Genomic DNA, 15,457 nt, shown 5'->3' with positions numbered 1-15,457 from the left:
CATACACGCACAAGCACACATGCAGGCACACACACCTATGCATCCACATGCACACCCACGCAGGCACAGGCACATGGGCACACGCACCCACACACAGGTACACATGCATACACATACACACGCAGGCACAGTTCCACAGTACCCATGCAGGTACACATACATTGCAGCCAGGCACACATCCATGCACAAGTACACAACATGCACACCCACACTAGCACAGCAGCATGGGCACCCATGCACCCACACAGGCACACGTACATGCACACACACTTGCAGACACATTTAGACACACTCATACAGGTACATGTACATGGGCACACGCACCCACACACAGGTATACATACACCTACATACACATGCAAGCACACTTCCACGCACCCATGCAGGTACACATACATTGCAGCCAGGCACACATCCGTGCACAAGCACACAACATGCACACCCACACTAGCGCAGTAGCATGGGCACCCAAGCACCCACACAGGCACACGTACATGCACACACACATGCAGACACATTCAGACACCCATACAGGTACATGTACAAGGGCACCCAGGCAGGCTCATATCCATATGCACATCCACCCACACAGGAACAGTCCACACACCAGCACACTACACGCACACCCACACTAGCACAGGGGCACGGGCACACACAGAGGCACAGGTGCACACACACAGGTACAAACATACCCTCCATCCTTAGGCTCACTTAATTTTATTTATTTATTTATTTATTTATTTATTTCTCTCCTCTTCTCCCCCAACCCCGGTTGTCTGTTCTCTGTGTCCATTTGCTGCGTCTTCTTTGTCTGCTTCTGTTGCTGTCAGTGGCACGGGAATCTGTTGTTTCTTTTTGTTGTGTCATCTTGTTGTGTCAGCTCTCCCTGTGTGCGGTGCCACTCCTGGGCAGGTTGCACTTTCTTTCGTGCTGGGCAGCTCTCCTTATGGGGCACACTCCTTGAGCGTGGGGCTCCCCTATGCAGGGACACCCCTGCGTGGCACAGCACTCCTTGCACACATCAGCACTGCGCATGGGCCAGCTCCACACGGGTCAAGGAGGCCCGGGGTTTGAACCGCGGACCTCCCATGTGGTAGACGGACGCCCTAACCACTGCGCCATGTCCGCTTCCCCTTAGGCTCACGTTAAAGCCATGGCATCATCAGACCGGAAAGAAGTCTATGATACACAGGCAACTGCTCCAACTGGGCTTTTTAATAGAATGAAGCATCATTTGTCATTTCATGCAGAGATCCTGTTACCACATTTTTGGGTCTGGGGTCACTACCCTTTTATTAAACCGTGAGCTCTTGCCAATAAATCTCATCCAGTTATTTTCTAAAAAAAAAAAAAAGTACAAGTCACAAATTGTGAGAAAATATTTGAAAATCACATATCCAGTAAAGGGCTTAAACACGGAATATATAAAGACTTGTTAAAACTGAATAAGAAAATAGTCAACTCAGTTTTGAAAAACAGGCAAAAGATCTGAACAGACACTCATCAAAGAGATATACAGGAGGGAAACAGATGGGGCTCAACCAATTAGACTCCCGTCTACCAATTAGAAGGTCCAGGGTTCGATGCCCAGGGCCTCCTGGTGAGGGCGAGCTGGCCCACGTGGAGTGCTGGCCCATGCGGGAATGCCGCCCCATGCAGGAGTGCCTCCCTGCGTGGAAATGCTGCCCAGCATGGGAAGGCCACCCAGCGCAGGAGTGCCGGCCGACGTGGAGAGCTGGCGCAGCAAGATGACGCAACAAGAGACGCAGAGGAGAGACAATAAGATAGACTAGCAGAAGAGGGAGTTGAGGTGGGCAAGAGAGTAATTGCCTCTCTCCCACTCTGGAAGGTCCCAGGATCAGTTCCCAGAGCTGCCTAATGAGAATACAGGCAAAGAAGAACACACAACGAATGGACATAGAGAGCAGGGAACAGGGTGGGTGGGGAGAAAAATAAATAAAATAAATCTTAAAAAAAAAAGCTATACAACTCTTACCACTGCGCCTTTGCCAGGCACCACTCCCCTGTACCCCTCCCCCATGACGCCCATGACGCCCATCACTCCCGCCACCCCAGCATCGGAGAGCTCTGGAATTGTACCGCAGCTTCAAAACATTGTATCCACAGTGAATCTTGGTTGTAAACTTGACCTAAAGACTATTGCACTTCGAGCCCGAAATGCTGAATATAATCCCAAGCGGTTTGCTGCTGTAATCATGAGAATAAGAGAGCCGCGAACTACTGCACTGATATTCAGTTCTGGAAAAATGGTGTGCACAGGAGCTAAAAGTGAAGAACAGTCCAGACTAGCAGCAAGAAAATATGCCAGAGTTGTACAGAAGTTGGGTTTTCCAGCTAAGTTCTTGGACTTCAAGATTCAGAATATGGTGGGGAGCTGTGATGTGAAATTTCCTATCCGATTAGAAGGCCTGGTACTTACCCACCAACAGTTTAGTAGTTATGAGCCAGAGTTATTCCCTGGTTTAATCTACAGAATGATCAAGCCCAGAATTGTTCTCCTTATTTTTGTTTCTGGAAAAGTTGTATTAACAGGTGCTAAAGTCAGAGCAGAAATTTATGAAGCTTTTGAAAACATCTACCCTATTCTAAAAGGATTCAGAAAGACAACGTAATGGCTTTCAGAAACTCCTGCCTCCCCAACCCACTTGTTTTTTTTTTTAAAAACAAAGCAGTTTTGGTACATGTAAATGGTGTTATTGTGAATGGCTCGACAGTTCTTGAGAAGATGGACTTCAGTTGCAATTGCAGGACCAGGTGATGCTTTTCTGGCGCATATCCCATTTAGGGATGCTGGGAAAGGGTATTAATTCTGTACAGAGATCACCTGCCTGCTCGGCATTACTGTGAGTTGCTCGTATTGTGCTGCTATCTGGGCAGCGCTGCCCATTTATTTATATTTAGATTTTAAACACTGCTATTGACAAGTTGGTTTAAGGGACAAAACTTTTAAGTGTTAATGCCACCCCTGCAGTTGATTGGACTTTTTATTTTGTTTAATTTTCTCCCCTATAAACCAGTTTTTATATTTCTACCAGAAAAGTAAAAAAAATCTTTTTTAAAAGTGTTGTTTTTCTAATTTGTAACTCCTAGGGGTTATTTTTGTGCCAGACACATTCCGCCTTTTCAGTATTGCAGGACAGAATAGATGTATTAATGAAAACAAATGGCTATACATATTTTTCCTTCCTCGGAATACTCTGTACAATAAATGCTGTTTATAAAAGTGTTAGATTGTTGTTATAAATGATACCTTGTAAGAGTCATGTGGTCATACTGTTTTTTAAAAGTTGTATTTTAGATATAATGTCTGAAACCAAAGAAAAAAAAAAAAAGCTATACAGGAGTGGGTGTGGCTCAAGCAGTTGAGTGTCTGCTTCTCACTTGGGAGGTCCCGGGTTTGGTTCACAGTGCCTCCTAAAAACAAAAAGCAAACAAATGAAAAAACCAACTCTGGGGAGCTGATGTGGTTCAGTGGTTGAGCACCAGCTTCCCACCTACAAGGTCCCAGGTCCAATCCTCATTCCCCTGGTACCTTAAAAAAAAAAAAAGAAAAGACATACAAATGGCCAATAGCCAAAGAAGCACATGAAAAGCTACTCGATATGAGTCATTAGGGAAATTAAAATTTAAAACACAAGGCAATCCACTGTACACCTACTAGAATAGGTAAAATGAAAAAAACAAACAAACTGGTAACAGCAAAAACTGGTAAGGATGGTGTGAAACAGGTGGAAATGGAAATGGTGCAGCCACTGCGGAAAGAAATCTGGCGCTTTCGTAAAAAGTCATCATACCCAGGAGCAGGGCTGCTCTCCAGGGGCAGTGAGGACACCCAACACCTGGCCCTGGTTCCTAAGACCGTTTCCAGTTAAGGGAGCCAGAGCTCCTCGAGGAATGGCAGATTCTAGAGGTGGAGGAGGGGAAAACAGAAGCGAATCTGGTGCCTCCTGTGGCAACAAAATGCCAAAAGGACACAGGAGACTCCTGAGAGAGTCTTCAATGGCCAAAAGCTGCAGCAACTTGAAAAGCTTAATAAATAAGGCATTGCATTATAACCTCAAGAATAAAACAGTCATGAGTCCATACTGATAAAAAATACCTGGATACCTAAATGAACGGGGACAAGCAACAAATCATTTTGACACAAGAATTCCAATTATTAAGCATAAAAGCAATGATAGGGAAAATCACACTAGAAGACCACAGTAACGGGGCAAGCACGGAATCAAGAGAAAGGCCACGTACAAGCATCAGGATTTCAGAGCACCAGAGCTGGCCCTTCCCCGCCCCTCACCAGCTCGGCACAGAGCCAACCCTTGATGGCAGGGTGGCTCCCTGGTCCCAGTTCCACAGGGAACAGAGCAACCCTCGTGCATGCACTGGGAGCTTGGGTGTCTGGTCCAGTCTCCGTGGAGGTGGCCTGAGGGACCCATCATCCCAGAATTCACCCTAGGATGTATAAGGCAGTAGACAGAGCTCTCCTAATGAACGCTGTGGGGAAACTGTCAAGTGCATGCCTGGGGCAAGGGGCTGCTGGGACCATGAGGAATCTGATTCCTAGGGAAGAAGGGACATCTGTACCAGTATAAGGGGGAATCTAGGGCCGCACACGCATGCCAAGTACAAGAGGAAAAAGCAAGAAGGGATCAGGGCAGCTTCTACACATTGCCCTAGAGCAATTCTCCTAAACTCACTGTGAAGATAAACTCTGAAGGCATCACTGGCACAGGTCAGTCTGCAAATACTGGGAAAGACGGGTTGTTGGGGTTTTTTGCTACCTCCTAGCATACAAAGAAAGCTCCGTCATTATAATAGCTAGATACAAGCACATAGAACAGACACCTCAGAGTCTAACTTCAAGTGAAAACACATTAAAATATCAAAATGCTGAGGTTTCAGCAGATCACAAAACATAAGAAACAGGAAGTGATGGCCCAGGCAACAGAGAAGATTAAAGCATCAGAAACCATTAGCAAGATCTTTGGAGCAATAGCAAAGAAGATATTATATCAAGTCTAAGGGACAACAACAGAGGAACATAAGGGGGTTAGGGATTTTTCCTTTTAGAGCAATGAAAACATTCTAAAATTGACGGAGGCTATGACAGAACAATGCTATGATGAAAATGAGAGCCACTGAGAGTTCACTTTGAGTGGATTGTAAAAGCATGAGACTGTACAACTCAGAGTTATATGCAGTGGTAGAAGGACTGTGGTTAACAGAACAAACACAAGACCATTCTCTCATAAATTATAATGAATATATTATACTAATACAAAGTGCTAATAACCAGGTGGGGTGGGAGAAAATACTCCACATGTAAGATAGTAGTAATAGATTGAAGATTTTCTTTCATAGTTTGTAACAAATATTTTACAACAATGCAAGGTGTTGGTGGTGGGGTGATGTATGGGAGACTTGGAGGATGTTATGCATGCTTGTTTTGTAAGTTCACAACTTTTACGATATGCTTATTTTTTATCTATATTCATATATGAATGAAATACCTCAATAAAATATTATAAAAATGTTAAAAAAAAAAAAAAACATTAGTGAGGAGGACCAGACCTGGGTTGTTCCAGTCAGAGACTTAAAGACTGGATCTAAATAACTCAAAGAGTTAAATAAAAACATGGACAAAGAGGGAGAGTGTAAACTGTATTGTGGACCATTGACCATGTGGCACAGCAGTGCTCAGAGATGTGTTCACCAAGTGCAGTGAATGTCCCATGATGAGGGAGGAGGTTATGGTTATGGGAGGAATGGGGTAAGAGGGGTGGTGGGTATATGGGGACCTCATATTTTTTTAATGTAACATTAAAAATAAATAAATTTTTTAAAAAAACATGGACAAAGAAATAAAGAAAATGATAGGTGAACACAAAGAGAAAATCAATAGATGGAAAATATAAAAAAAGAACCAAACACAGCTGAAGACCACAGTAACAGAAATTAAAAATTCCCTAGAGTGGTTCAACAGCAGACCAGAGCTGGCAGAAGTAAGGATCAGCAAACTTGAAGATAAGACAATTGAAATCACCCAGTCTGCAAAGTAGAAAGAATAAAGAATGAGAAAAGTGAATAGGGTCTGAGGAACCTGTGGGATATCCTCAAGCATACCAATATATGCTTTGGACAAGTCCCAGAGAAGGAGAGAGAGAATATTCCAAGAAATAATGACTGAAAACTTCCAAATTTAGCAAAGACATAAATATATACATACAAGACGATCCAAGAACTCCAAAGAGGACAAACCCAAGAGATGCATAATACAAAACCAAACTGTCAAATGCCAAAGATAAAGAGAATTCTAAAAGTTGCAAGACAGAAATAACAGCTCATATAAGGTAGCTTCAGTAAGATTAAGTGCCAAATTCTCATCAGAAACCAAGGCAAGAAGGCTGTGGGAAGACAAGTTAAGGTGCTGAAAGCATGAATTTTCCAAGAAGGAGCAGGTGCAGCTCAGTTGTTTAAGCACCTGCATCCCATGTACAAGGTCTCAGGTTCAACCCCTGCAACCTCCTGAAAAAAAATTGCCAAGAATTCTATATCCAGTAAAACTCTCTTTCAAAGATGAAGGAGAATTAACACATTCCCAGATAAAGAAAAGCGGAAGGGAATTCATCACCACTAGACCAGCCCTACAAGAGGTACTAAAGAGAGTTTTGCAGTTTGAAAGGAAGGGACAAGAGATGACATGTCAAAGGCAGATGAGAAAGGATCTCCAGTAAGGGTAACAACACAGGCAAATTTAAATGCCCCTCATATTTTAACTTTTTATTTGTAACTTCATTTTTTATTTCTTACAGGATATAAAAGGCAAATGCATAAAATGTAATGATAAATCAGTGGTCTTGGACTCTGAATGTATAAACATGCAATATGTAACAATAACTATATAAAGGTGGGAGTAACAAGGATATAGAAATGTAGTTTGCATATACCATTGAAGTTCACTAGATATCTAAGCAAATGAGTGTGTTATAGATTTAGGATGTTAAATGTAAGCCCCAAGGCAAGTGCAAAGAATATATCAGAGAATATGCAAACTCACAGAGGCAGAAATAAGAGTACAGCTTACCAGGAGTGGGATCAGGGGCAATAGGGAGTTAATGCATAATAGGTATTTGGCTTCTGTTTGGGGAGATGGGAAAGTTTTAATACTGGCAGGTGGTGAGGGTACTGCAAAACTGCAAGTGTGAGTAATCCCATTGAATGGTCTGCTTGGGAGGGGTTGAGATGAGGAAGTTTATGTTGTATATATGTTCCCACAATTGAATAAAAGAACAAACTAAAATGACAATGAGAATTAAATGCAATATGTGATCCTGGACAGGATCTGCCAAAGGAGAAGAAAAGGTTCAAAAGGACACTGAGACATATGAAACAACAGGAATAAAGACTAAGGTTTATTTCAGTGCCAATTTTTTGAATCTGATAATTGCACTTAAGGTAATAACATAAGTGAACATCCTTGTTCTTAAGAAATGCACATGGCAGTATTGAGTGTTTAAGGAGCATGATGTCTACAATCTACACTGAAGTGTTTAGAAAATGGATTGATAGATGTATAGATCGATAGATGGATTTACAGAATGATAAGCAAATGAGACAAAAAATTTTAAATGGTAGTTCTGGGTGTCTGGCAGAATGTGGGTATGTTGGAATTCTGTTTGGAGTTTTTCTAACTGTCCTATAAGTTTGAAAGTATTCCAGAATAAGAAGTTTAAATTTAAAATTGTTAATGATGATCAAAAAAATTGCAAAATAATTTCCTCAATATTTATATGTAGACCAAAGAAATTAAACCAATGTCCTTAATTAAATTATAGACTAAGATGTACATCCCTGCCTTCCCTTTCACAAATGTCATGAAAGCTAATATAACTATAATCGGGGAAAAGTGTGAACTAGACAAGAAGAAAGGGAGTTAGTTGATATGAAAGTTTAATATCATCAGACTAAAAGAAGACACACTCATCTAGCCAACATATCTTTGTCCATGAGACAAACAGTTAAAGTTCATTAGATGTGTTGACAATCAGGCTATCCACAGATTGGCAAGACCTTTCTGTCTCTTTCGGGTGATACTGCTCCTCTCCACACAGATCCATTATGAACTGCTTTCTGGTTATTCTTTCAAAGAGAAATAAACTTCCCCCGTTCCCAAGTCACTGGGAAAGATGCTCATCATTTTTCATCTGTAAATACTGCCAAAATGAATACTGTTTCACTAATAATATATATGGTAATATGACTTTGTAAAAAGCAGCTATTTTGAAAAAGTTTTAAACACATAAAAATTGCAAGAATAGTTTATCCCTTTCATTCAGATATCCAGTTTCTTCAAGTATTAGCATCTTCCCATATTTGCGTCATCTATATCTATATCTCTTTGTATGTTGACATGTGTGTTTCCAGGTATATTCTTCAGCTATTCTTGATATTTATCTTATATTATGACAAACAAACTTTGAAATGGAAATAATATTTCCGTAATGATTCAGTACTCTAAATGTCCACCATGACAATCATCCATTTTTATTCTACTAAACCAGAGAAAACTGGGATGACTCTCTAGTTAAGATCAGGATCTACACTGAGTATTTGCTTTTAGAAACAAATTTCAGGGAAGCAGACTTGGCCCAGTGGATAGGGCGTCCGTCTACCACATGGGAAGCTCGCGGTTCAAACCCCTTGTGGAGCTGGTCCACGCACAGTGCTGACGTGCTCAAGGAGTGCCCTGCCACGCAGAGGTGTCCCCCGTGTAGGGGAGCCCCACGCACAAGGAGTGCGTCCCATAAGGAGAGCCACCCAGCGCAAAAGAAAGTGCAGCCTGCCCAGGAATGGTGCCGCACACACGGAGAGCTGATGCAGCAAGATGACGCAACAAAAACACACATTCGTGCCACTGACAACAACAGAAGCAGACAAAAAGAAGAACACGCAGCAAATGGACACAGAGAACAGACAACTGGGGCGGGGGGAAGGGGAAAGAAATAAATAAAATAAATCTTTAAAAAAAAAAAAAAGAAAGAAATTTCACTCATTCGCATACTCATTCTTTCAATAAATCCTTATTAATAATGAAAAGCTGGTAGGTGCAAAATTGACAGAAATCAACAAAACCAACATGGCCCTGGCACATATAAAACTTACAGATTCTTTTTCTAAGATTTGCTTCTATCAGAAAAGAGGAAAATAGAGAAATGGATGGCTAATCAGATCACAGAGACTAGAGATTTTCCTGTTTCACATCTTGCTAACACTTTAATCCCTTAAGTATTCAGTGTTCATTATACATAATCAGGAAATAACTAGAATACTAAAAAGTTTTATGCCTATCAGATAACTTGCATGTCATTTCAAATGGCATGCTAAAATGAAATACTGTTTTGTCAGCTAAAATATAAACAAATCACTGATATGATCTTAATGGTACAAGTAAAGCAGTGAAAGTAACATAATAGGTTCCATAGGGATTTTATTATATTCTGCATTTTTTCTCATCTTAGTTTATTATGTGCATGAGCACTAAATCCTTGGTCACACTCTCTTTCCTCACTCCCTGCTTCCTCCCCCCACACACCACGGAGAAAATCAAAAAGTAAACCTATTTCACATGGTGATAACTACTGAGAGAGCTGCAGGAGCGACACCTATAAATAGAGTGGGGTGGGGGAAAATGCCACCTCCTTTTAAACCAGTTGCCAAGGTCTTTGAAAGAGGTGAGATTCCAAAAAAGCATTTGATAGGAAAGAACCTCGGCTGAACAAAAGGGCATTTTAGATCAAAAGATATCTTGCAAGGAGACGTAAGAGGAAACACAATGGCTTGGTAGAAAGAATATGAGTTTTGGAACCATGAAAACTTGGGTTTTACTGCTGGCCTATTCATTAATACTGCATTTTTGCCCATGTGCAAGTTACTAAGATTTTTTTCCTTCTCTAGGTTAAATAAATTTGGAGAATAAAACCCAATTTCAGCTGTCGAGAGGACTGAAGACAAACACATGTACAGGGACTGGCCCTGGGCCTACAACTCCGAATGAGCGCCATTCTCACCACTGGAGAGGCTCAAGTGGCTGGCTCTCCTTCCTGGAACGCTGGCCCTCAACAAAGCTCTCCCTTCCCGCTGTTACCTGGGCCTTCAGCAGGGTCATCTATCCACACTTTGCCTCTGCCTCCACAGTCTCCACTCTTCTCAGTCACCATGGCAAACCATCTGCTTCAGGTTCCATGCTTGCTTTCCCCCTGCCCTCTCAGACTTCCCACTTCCCAGCCCGTCCTCATCCTGAACACAAGCCAACTCTTGGCCCACCCCCTCTAAGCTTTGAGTCAGCACAGCCCTTTACACCCCCACTGGGTGTCACTTCCCTTATTAACTCAGGATTGGCAGGAGGTGCAGAAAGTGAAACGAGAAGACACGTTGATGGAGTGCTCCATCACCTCTTGAGGACAACTCTGATGGAGACCCAATCTCGAGGAATAAAAGTGATGCCTAAGTGCCTCTGTTACTCTAGGGCTAGGAGCAAGGATGGACTAGAATGGCATGTCTCTGGCTAAGGGACCAAGATGGAGGCCGACACTAGTTCAAGAACCAAGTTGTATGTTCAGAAAGAGAAGGGAGACCACCCTGACTGCTCTAAGACTTGGCCAAGGCATCCACTCACTGGAGTCCCAAGTGAGAACTTGCTGGAAAGGGGCTTGATGATCCTCTGACCATGAGACTGGCCACGGAGCTTCTTAGGTTTTGCAAAGAGAACACAGGCCAGGAAATCACCTGCCCCCTTATCCTCTGGCTCTGTTTGAGAATAAGCCTCTTCCAGACACTGTCACCTTGCATCCAAATTAAACATTCATCATGGTGCTCACTCTCTTATCAAGAGACACGTTTAAATCGTGTTTTTGCCTATAACTACCACGTTCTTTTCTGAAAAGCCAGACTTTTTGTAATTTAAAAAGAAAATGGTAAACCAAAGGAGCTTGCTAACCTTGAAGTCAAATAATCTATTTTCCTTTCCAGCCAAGTATTTCTACCAAGATTTTTTAAAATTTTATTTTAAATCAATGCTCCTTTCTAAAGACTGCTATTATTTCAGATTACAACTATTCTGGTAAGTGGATTATAAAAAATGAGAGCTAGAACAGACTCTTAAAATGGACACTCAGGGGAAGCTGATGTGGCTCAAGCGATTGGGCTCCCGTCTACCATAGGGGAGGTCCAGGGTTCGATGCCCAGGGCCTCCTGGTGAAGGTGAGCTGGCCTCCTATGCAGGAGAGCTGGCACAGCAAGATGGCACAACTAAAAAGAGACACAGAAGAGAGATAATAAGAGACGCAGCAGACCAGGGAGCTGAGGTGGTGCAAGAGATTGAGCACCTCTCTCCCATTCCAGAAGGTCCTGGGATTGGTTCCTGGTGCCTTCTAAAGAGAAGGCAAGCAGACACAGGAGAACATACAGCAAATGGACACAGAGAGCAGACAATGGCGGGGGGGGCGGTTAATAAATAAATAAATACGTCTTTGGAGAAAAAAAGTACACTCAGAAGCAGGGTAGCTGCTGTGGCTGCAACAGCATGTCAAAAGGTGCAAGTCAAACAAGCTTTCCAGTAACAGCCCAACTTGCCAACCATCAAAGCACTAACGTCCCAGCGCTAATGCCCCAGTGCCAACGAGCAAGATTGGAAACAAGGCATGCAGATCTTAGGAAAACACAGACACCAAACAGAATATAATACATGTATTAGCCAACCAAAGGGGTGCTGAGGCAAAATACCAGAAACTGGTTGGTTTTTATCAAGGGTATTTGTTTGGGGCAGGAGCTTACAGATACCAGGCCATAAAGCATACGTTACTTCCCTCACCAAAGTCTATTTGGAGCAAGATGGCTGCCGACGGCTGCGAGGATTCAGGCTTCCTAGGTTCCTACGTTCCTGGGACTTGCTTCTCTCTGGCGTCAAGGTTCCTTCCTTCCTGGAGCTGGCTTCTCCTTCCTCTGCGTGCTGACTTCCCGGGGCTCCAGCTTAAGTCTTCAGCATCAAACTCTAACATCAGAAACGTCCTTTGCCATGCCTTTTATCTGTAAGTCCCCACCCACCAAGGAGTGGGGGCTCAACCCCCTAATCATAACTCAATCATGCCCAGCTACAGATCAGATTACAAGCATCATCCAATATTTCTTTTTGGAATGTATAACCCATATCAAACTGCTACACTGCATTTCCTAGTTTGTTTATTTTTTAAGATTTATTTATTTATTTATTTATCTCCCCCCCACCCCAGTTGTCTGTTTTCTGTGTCTATTTGCTGCGTCTTCTTTGTCTGCTTCTGTTGTTGTCAGCGGCATGGGAATCTGAGTTTCTTTTCATTGCGTCATCTTGTTGTGTCAGCTCTCCGTGTGTGCGGCACCATTCCTGGGCAGGCTGCACTTTCTTTCACACTGGGTGGCTCTCCTTATGGGGTGCACTCCTTGCGTGTGGGGCTTCCCTATGTGGGGGACACCCCTGCGTGGCACAGCACTCCTTGCGTGCATCAGCACTGCGCATGGGCCAGCTCATCACACGGGTCAAGGAGGCCCGGGGTTTGAACCTTGGACCTCCCATGTGGTAGGCGGATGCCCTAACCACTGGGCCAAGTCCACTGCCTGCATTACCTAGTTTTGTTTCCAAGACTTCACCAAGCCCAGGTGTGTACTAAGAGCAGAGCCAGCCTTTTCATGGGGATACTCTGTCCCTCCTCATCCTCAACACGAACCTACCATCAAGTCCACCCCCCGAGGGAGACAACAAGCAGAAATGGATGCTCTGTACAGTGGAAAAACTCTCGATGGTCCCAGATTTTTGATAACGGGGCCTGGTCCCAAGTTCACAAAAGCACTGGGCATCCAGGTCAGGGCAATCACACAGCCTCTGGCTTTGCACGTCAGCAAGAGCCAGGCTCCCTGTCCTCACGGGGCAGGCTGACGGCTTCGAGACCACTCTCCGTCCACACGTGCCCTAACGCGGTCTGTTTGCGGCACACTTACCACACTGTAGAAACATTATTCTGAAGCATCCCGCCCCCCTGCAGCATTTACGCCCCCTTCCCGAAGAGATAGACCCCTTCCCAGCCTCCCCTGCATTTCCAGCTTCCTCATCCTTGTGCCCCAAATCCTGCCATCCCTCTGGGCTGTTTGGGGATCCACTTCTTTATACCAGAGCACAGCTGCCCTCCCATCCTCCCCGTTACTCTTGCTTCCCCTTTCATGCCACACTTTTCCTCGTAGCCCTGTTTACTCATCTTCCGTTTTCTCCGGACAATGTCTCTCCTTACAAGGGATAACAGCAACACCTATGTCGAAACTGCCCTGCCATAGGGGCCACGGATGTAGCTCAAGTGGTTGAGCGCCTGCTTCCCAAGGAGACTGGAATCTCTGGACTGGCCATGTGCCAGCTGGGCCCTGAGCCTCAGCAGAGTTGCAGCAGCTACTCTTCAGTTAGTTGGACTTACCCAGGTCAGCTAACAGGGAGGTGAGGATGGTCAACCACCACACCAGGGAGCCAAGAGGGTCTACAGCTGCAAGCAGGAGAATCCCATCCATCAACCATATGGGCTCTAAGCCCCCTCTTGATTTAGAGTAGAGTGGACATCACCAACCCAGGGTCCTCAGGATGGAGGAATAAAATATGGATTAGAGTGCACTTACTGGTATTCTATTATAGAACTATTGTGACTCTAGCAATGGAAGAAATCATATCACTGATGTGGAGAAAGTGGCCATGGCAGTTGCTGAGGGCAGGGAGAGGGAAGAAGAGGTGTGATGTGGGGGCATTTTCGGGACTTGGAGTTGTCCTGAATGATACTGCAGGGCCAGAGGCAGGACATTATGTATCTGGCCATAACCCACTAAATGGACTAGGGGAGAGTGTAAACTACAATGTAAACTATCATCCATGCAGTGCAGCAGTGCTCCAAAATGTACTCACCAAATGCAATGAAAGTGCCACAGTGATGAGAGGTGGTTGTTCATGTGGGAGGAGTGGGGGTGTGGGGAGTGGGGTATATAAGAACCTCCTACATTTTTTAATGTAACATTTTGTGTGATCTATGTATCTTTTAAAAAAAAAAAAAAGACAATAAAAATAAATAAATAAATAAACCCACTCAATTATTATGTCAGAGACTGTTGTTGAGCTTGGGTTGACTCACATCCAGTCCCTTTTGTTCTCCTTCCTGACCTGAGTGATGGGAACAGTGTGTGAGGAAATCTGTCCTCTGTAAACCACAGGTTAAGATACCAATGGGGGGACGCAGATTTGGCTCAGTGGATAGAGCATCCGCCTACCACATGGGAGGTCCAGGGCTCAAACCCAGGGCCTCCTGACCCGTGTGGAGCTGGCCCATGTGCAGTGCTGATGTGCACAAGGAGTGCCCTGTCACGCAGGGGTGTCCCCCCGCGTAGGGGAGCCCCATGCTCAAGGAGTGCGCCCCGTAAGGAGAGCCACCCAGAGTGAAAAAAGCACAGCCTGCCCAGGAGTGGTGCCGCACACACGGAGAGCTGACACAGCAAGATGACGCAACAAAAAGAGACACAGATTCCCAGTGCTGCTGACAGGAATACAGCGGACACAGAAGAACACACAGCGAATGGACACAGAGAGCAGACAACGGGGGGATGAGGGGGAAAAGGGAGAGAAATAAATAAAAACTAAATCTAAAAAAAAAAAAGATACCAATGGGCTTTTCGGAAAGTTTGTGAAAAGGCAGGAGGAGAAAGAAGAACAGGAGGGGGTGGGGAGCAGCCCCCTTTCTCTCACAGTGTCAGGTTTAGGGCTCAAGGACCTTGGGGTCCTGGACAGAAAAACCGCCCGGAGGCTGCCACCCTCCTGGCAAGTCCTTTCCTTTCCTAAGTGGCTCTGGACAAGGCTGAGAGGCATAGAGAGCTAGAGGGAAGAGGCGGCTGGACTTAGAGAGAGAGAAGGGACAGCGTTTTGTTTTCTGGCCCCAGACACAGACTCTTCCTTAGCCCGAGCGACACATCTTCACAAACCTGCCTGGAACAGGAGCTGTCACACACGCTCTCCGGCAGGCTCCTACGGTTCCCACCGTTCTCTCATCTCCCACTGAGTTTCCAACAAGAACAAGCCATAGCGACAATTCAAAATCCAAGTGGCAGCAGGAAGTCCAAGAGGAGGACGGCTGCCGTCCAGGAAAAGGGCTCCGCTGGGTAGGAGGCCCACCAGCCAGAGTCTCCACTGAGCCCACCTGCACATGGCACCAGGGGCCCTAACGGAAAGTTACGCGAGCAGGTTCTCACGTTCAAATCCACCTTCCAGCTCGAGACCGTAGACAAAGAGGCCGCCTCCCTCCCAGGCTGGTGCTAAAGTGTCAAAACATTATTTTAAAGAGAAAAGAAAACAAATACCAAGAAGCCGGCAGTGAACCAGAATGTTTGA

General features: G+C 44.5%; 1 protein-coding gene across 1 annotated transcript; it reads left to right on the top strand.

Annotated features, from left to right (window-relative positions):
* The first annotated feature begins 1,994 nt into the window (after nucleotides 1-1,994).
* LOC101411992 (TATA-box-binding protein) lies at nucleotides 1,995-3,082 on the top strand. Its single transcript, XM_058289670.2, has one exon. The coding sequence runs from the start codon at nucleotides 2,040-2,042 to the stop codon at nucleotides 2,631-2,633; it is 594 nt and encodes a 197-aa protein (XP_058145653.2). The 5' UTR covers nucleotides 1,995-2,039; the 3' UTR covers nucleotides 2,634-3,082.
* Nucleotides 3,083-15,457: the final 12,375 nt, after the last annotated feature.

Source organism: Dasypus novemcinctus, chromosome 28 (assembly GCF_030445035.2).
Source record: "Dasypus novemcinctus isolate mDasNov1 chromosome 28, mDasNov1.1.hap2, whole genome shotgun sequence".
NCBI lineage: Eukaryota > Metazoa > Chordata > Mammalia > Cingulata > Dasypodidae > Dasypus > Dasypus novemcinctus.
Note: the sequence above shows the minus strand (reverse complement) of the source record. Positions and strands in the feature narration are given on the sequence as shown.

Excerpts from the sequence above, each read along its gene's own strand:
- LOC101411992 (XM_058289670.2), top strand. The coding sequence starts at position 2,040 with ATGACGCCCATGACGCCCATCACTCCCGCCACCCCAGCATCGGAGAGC.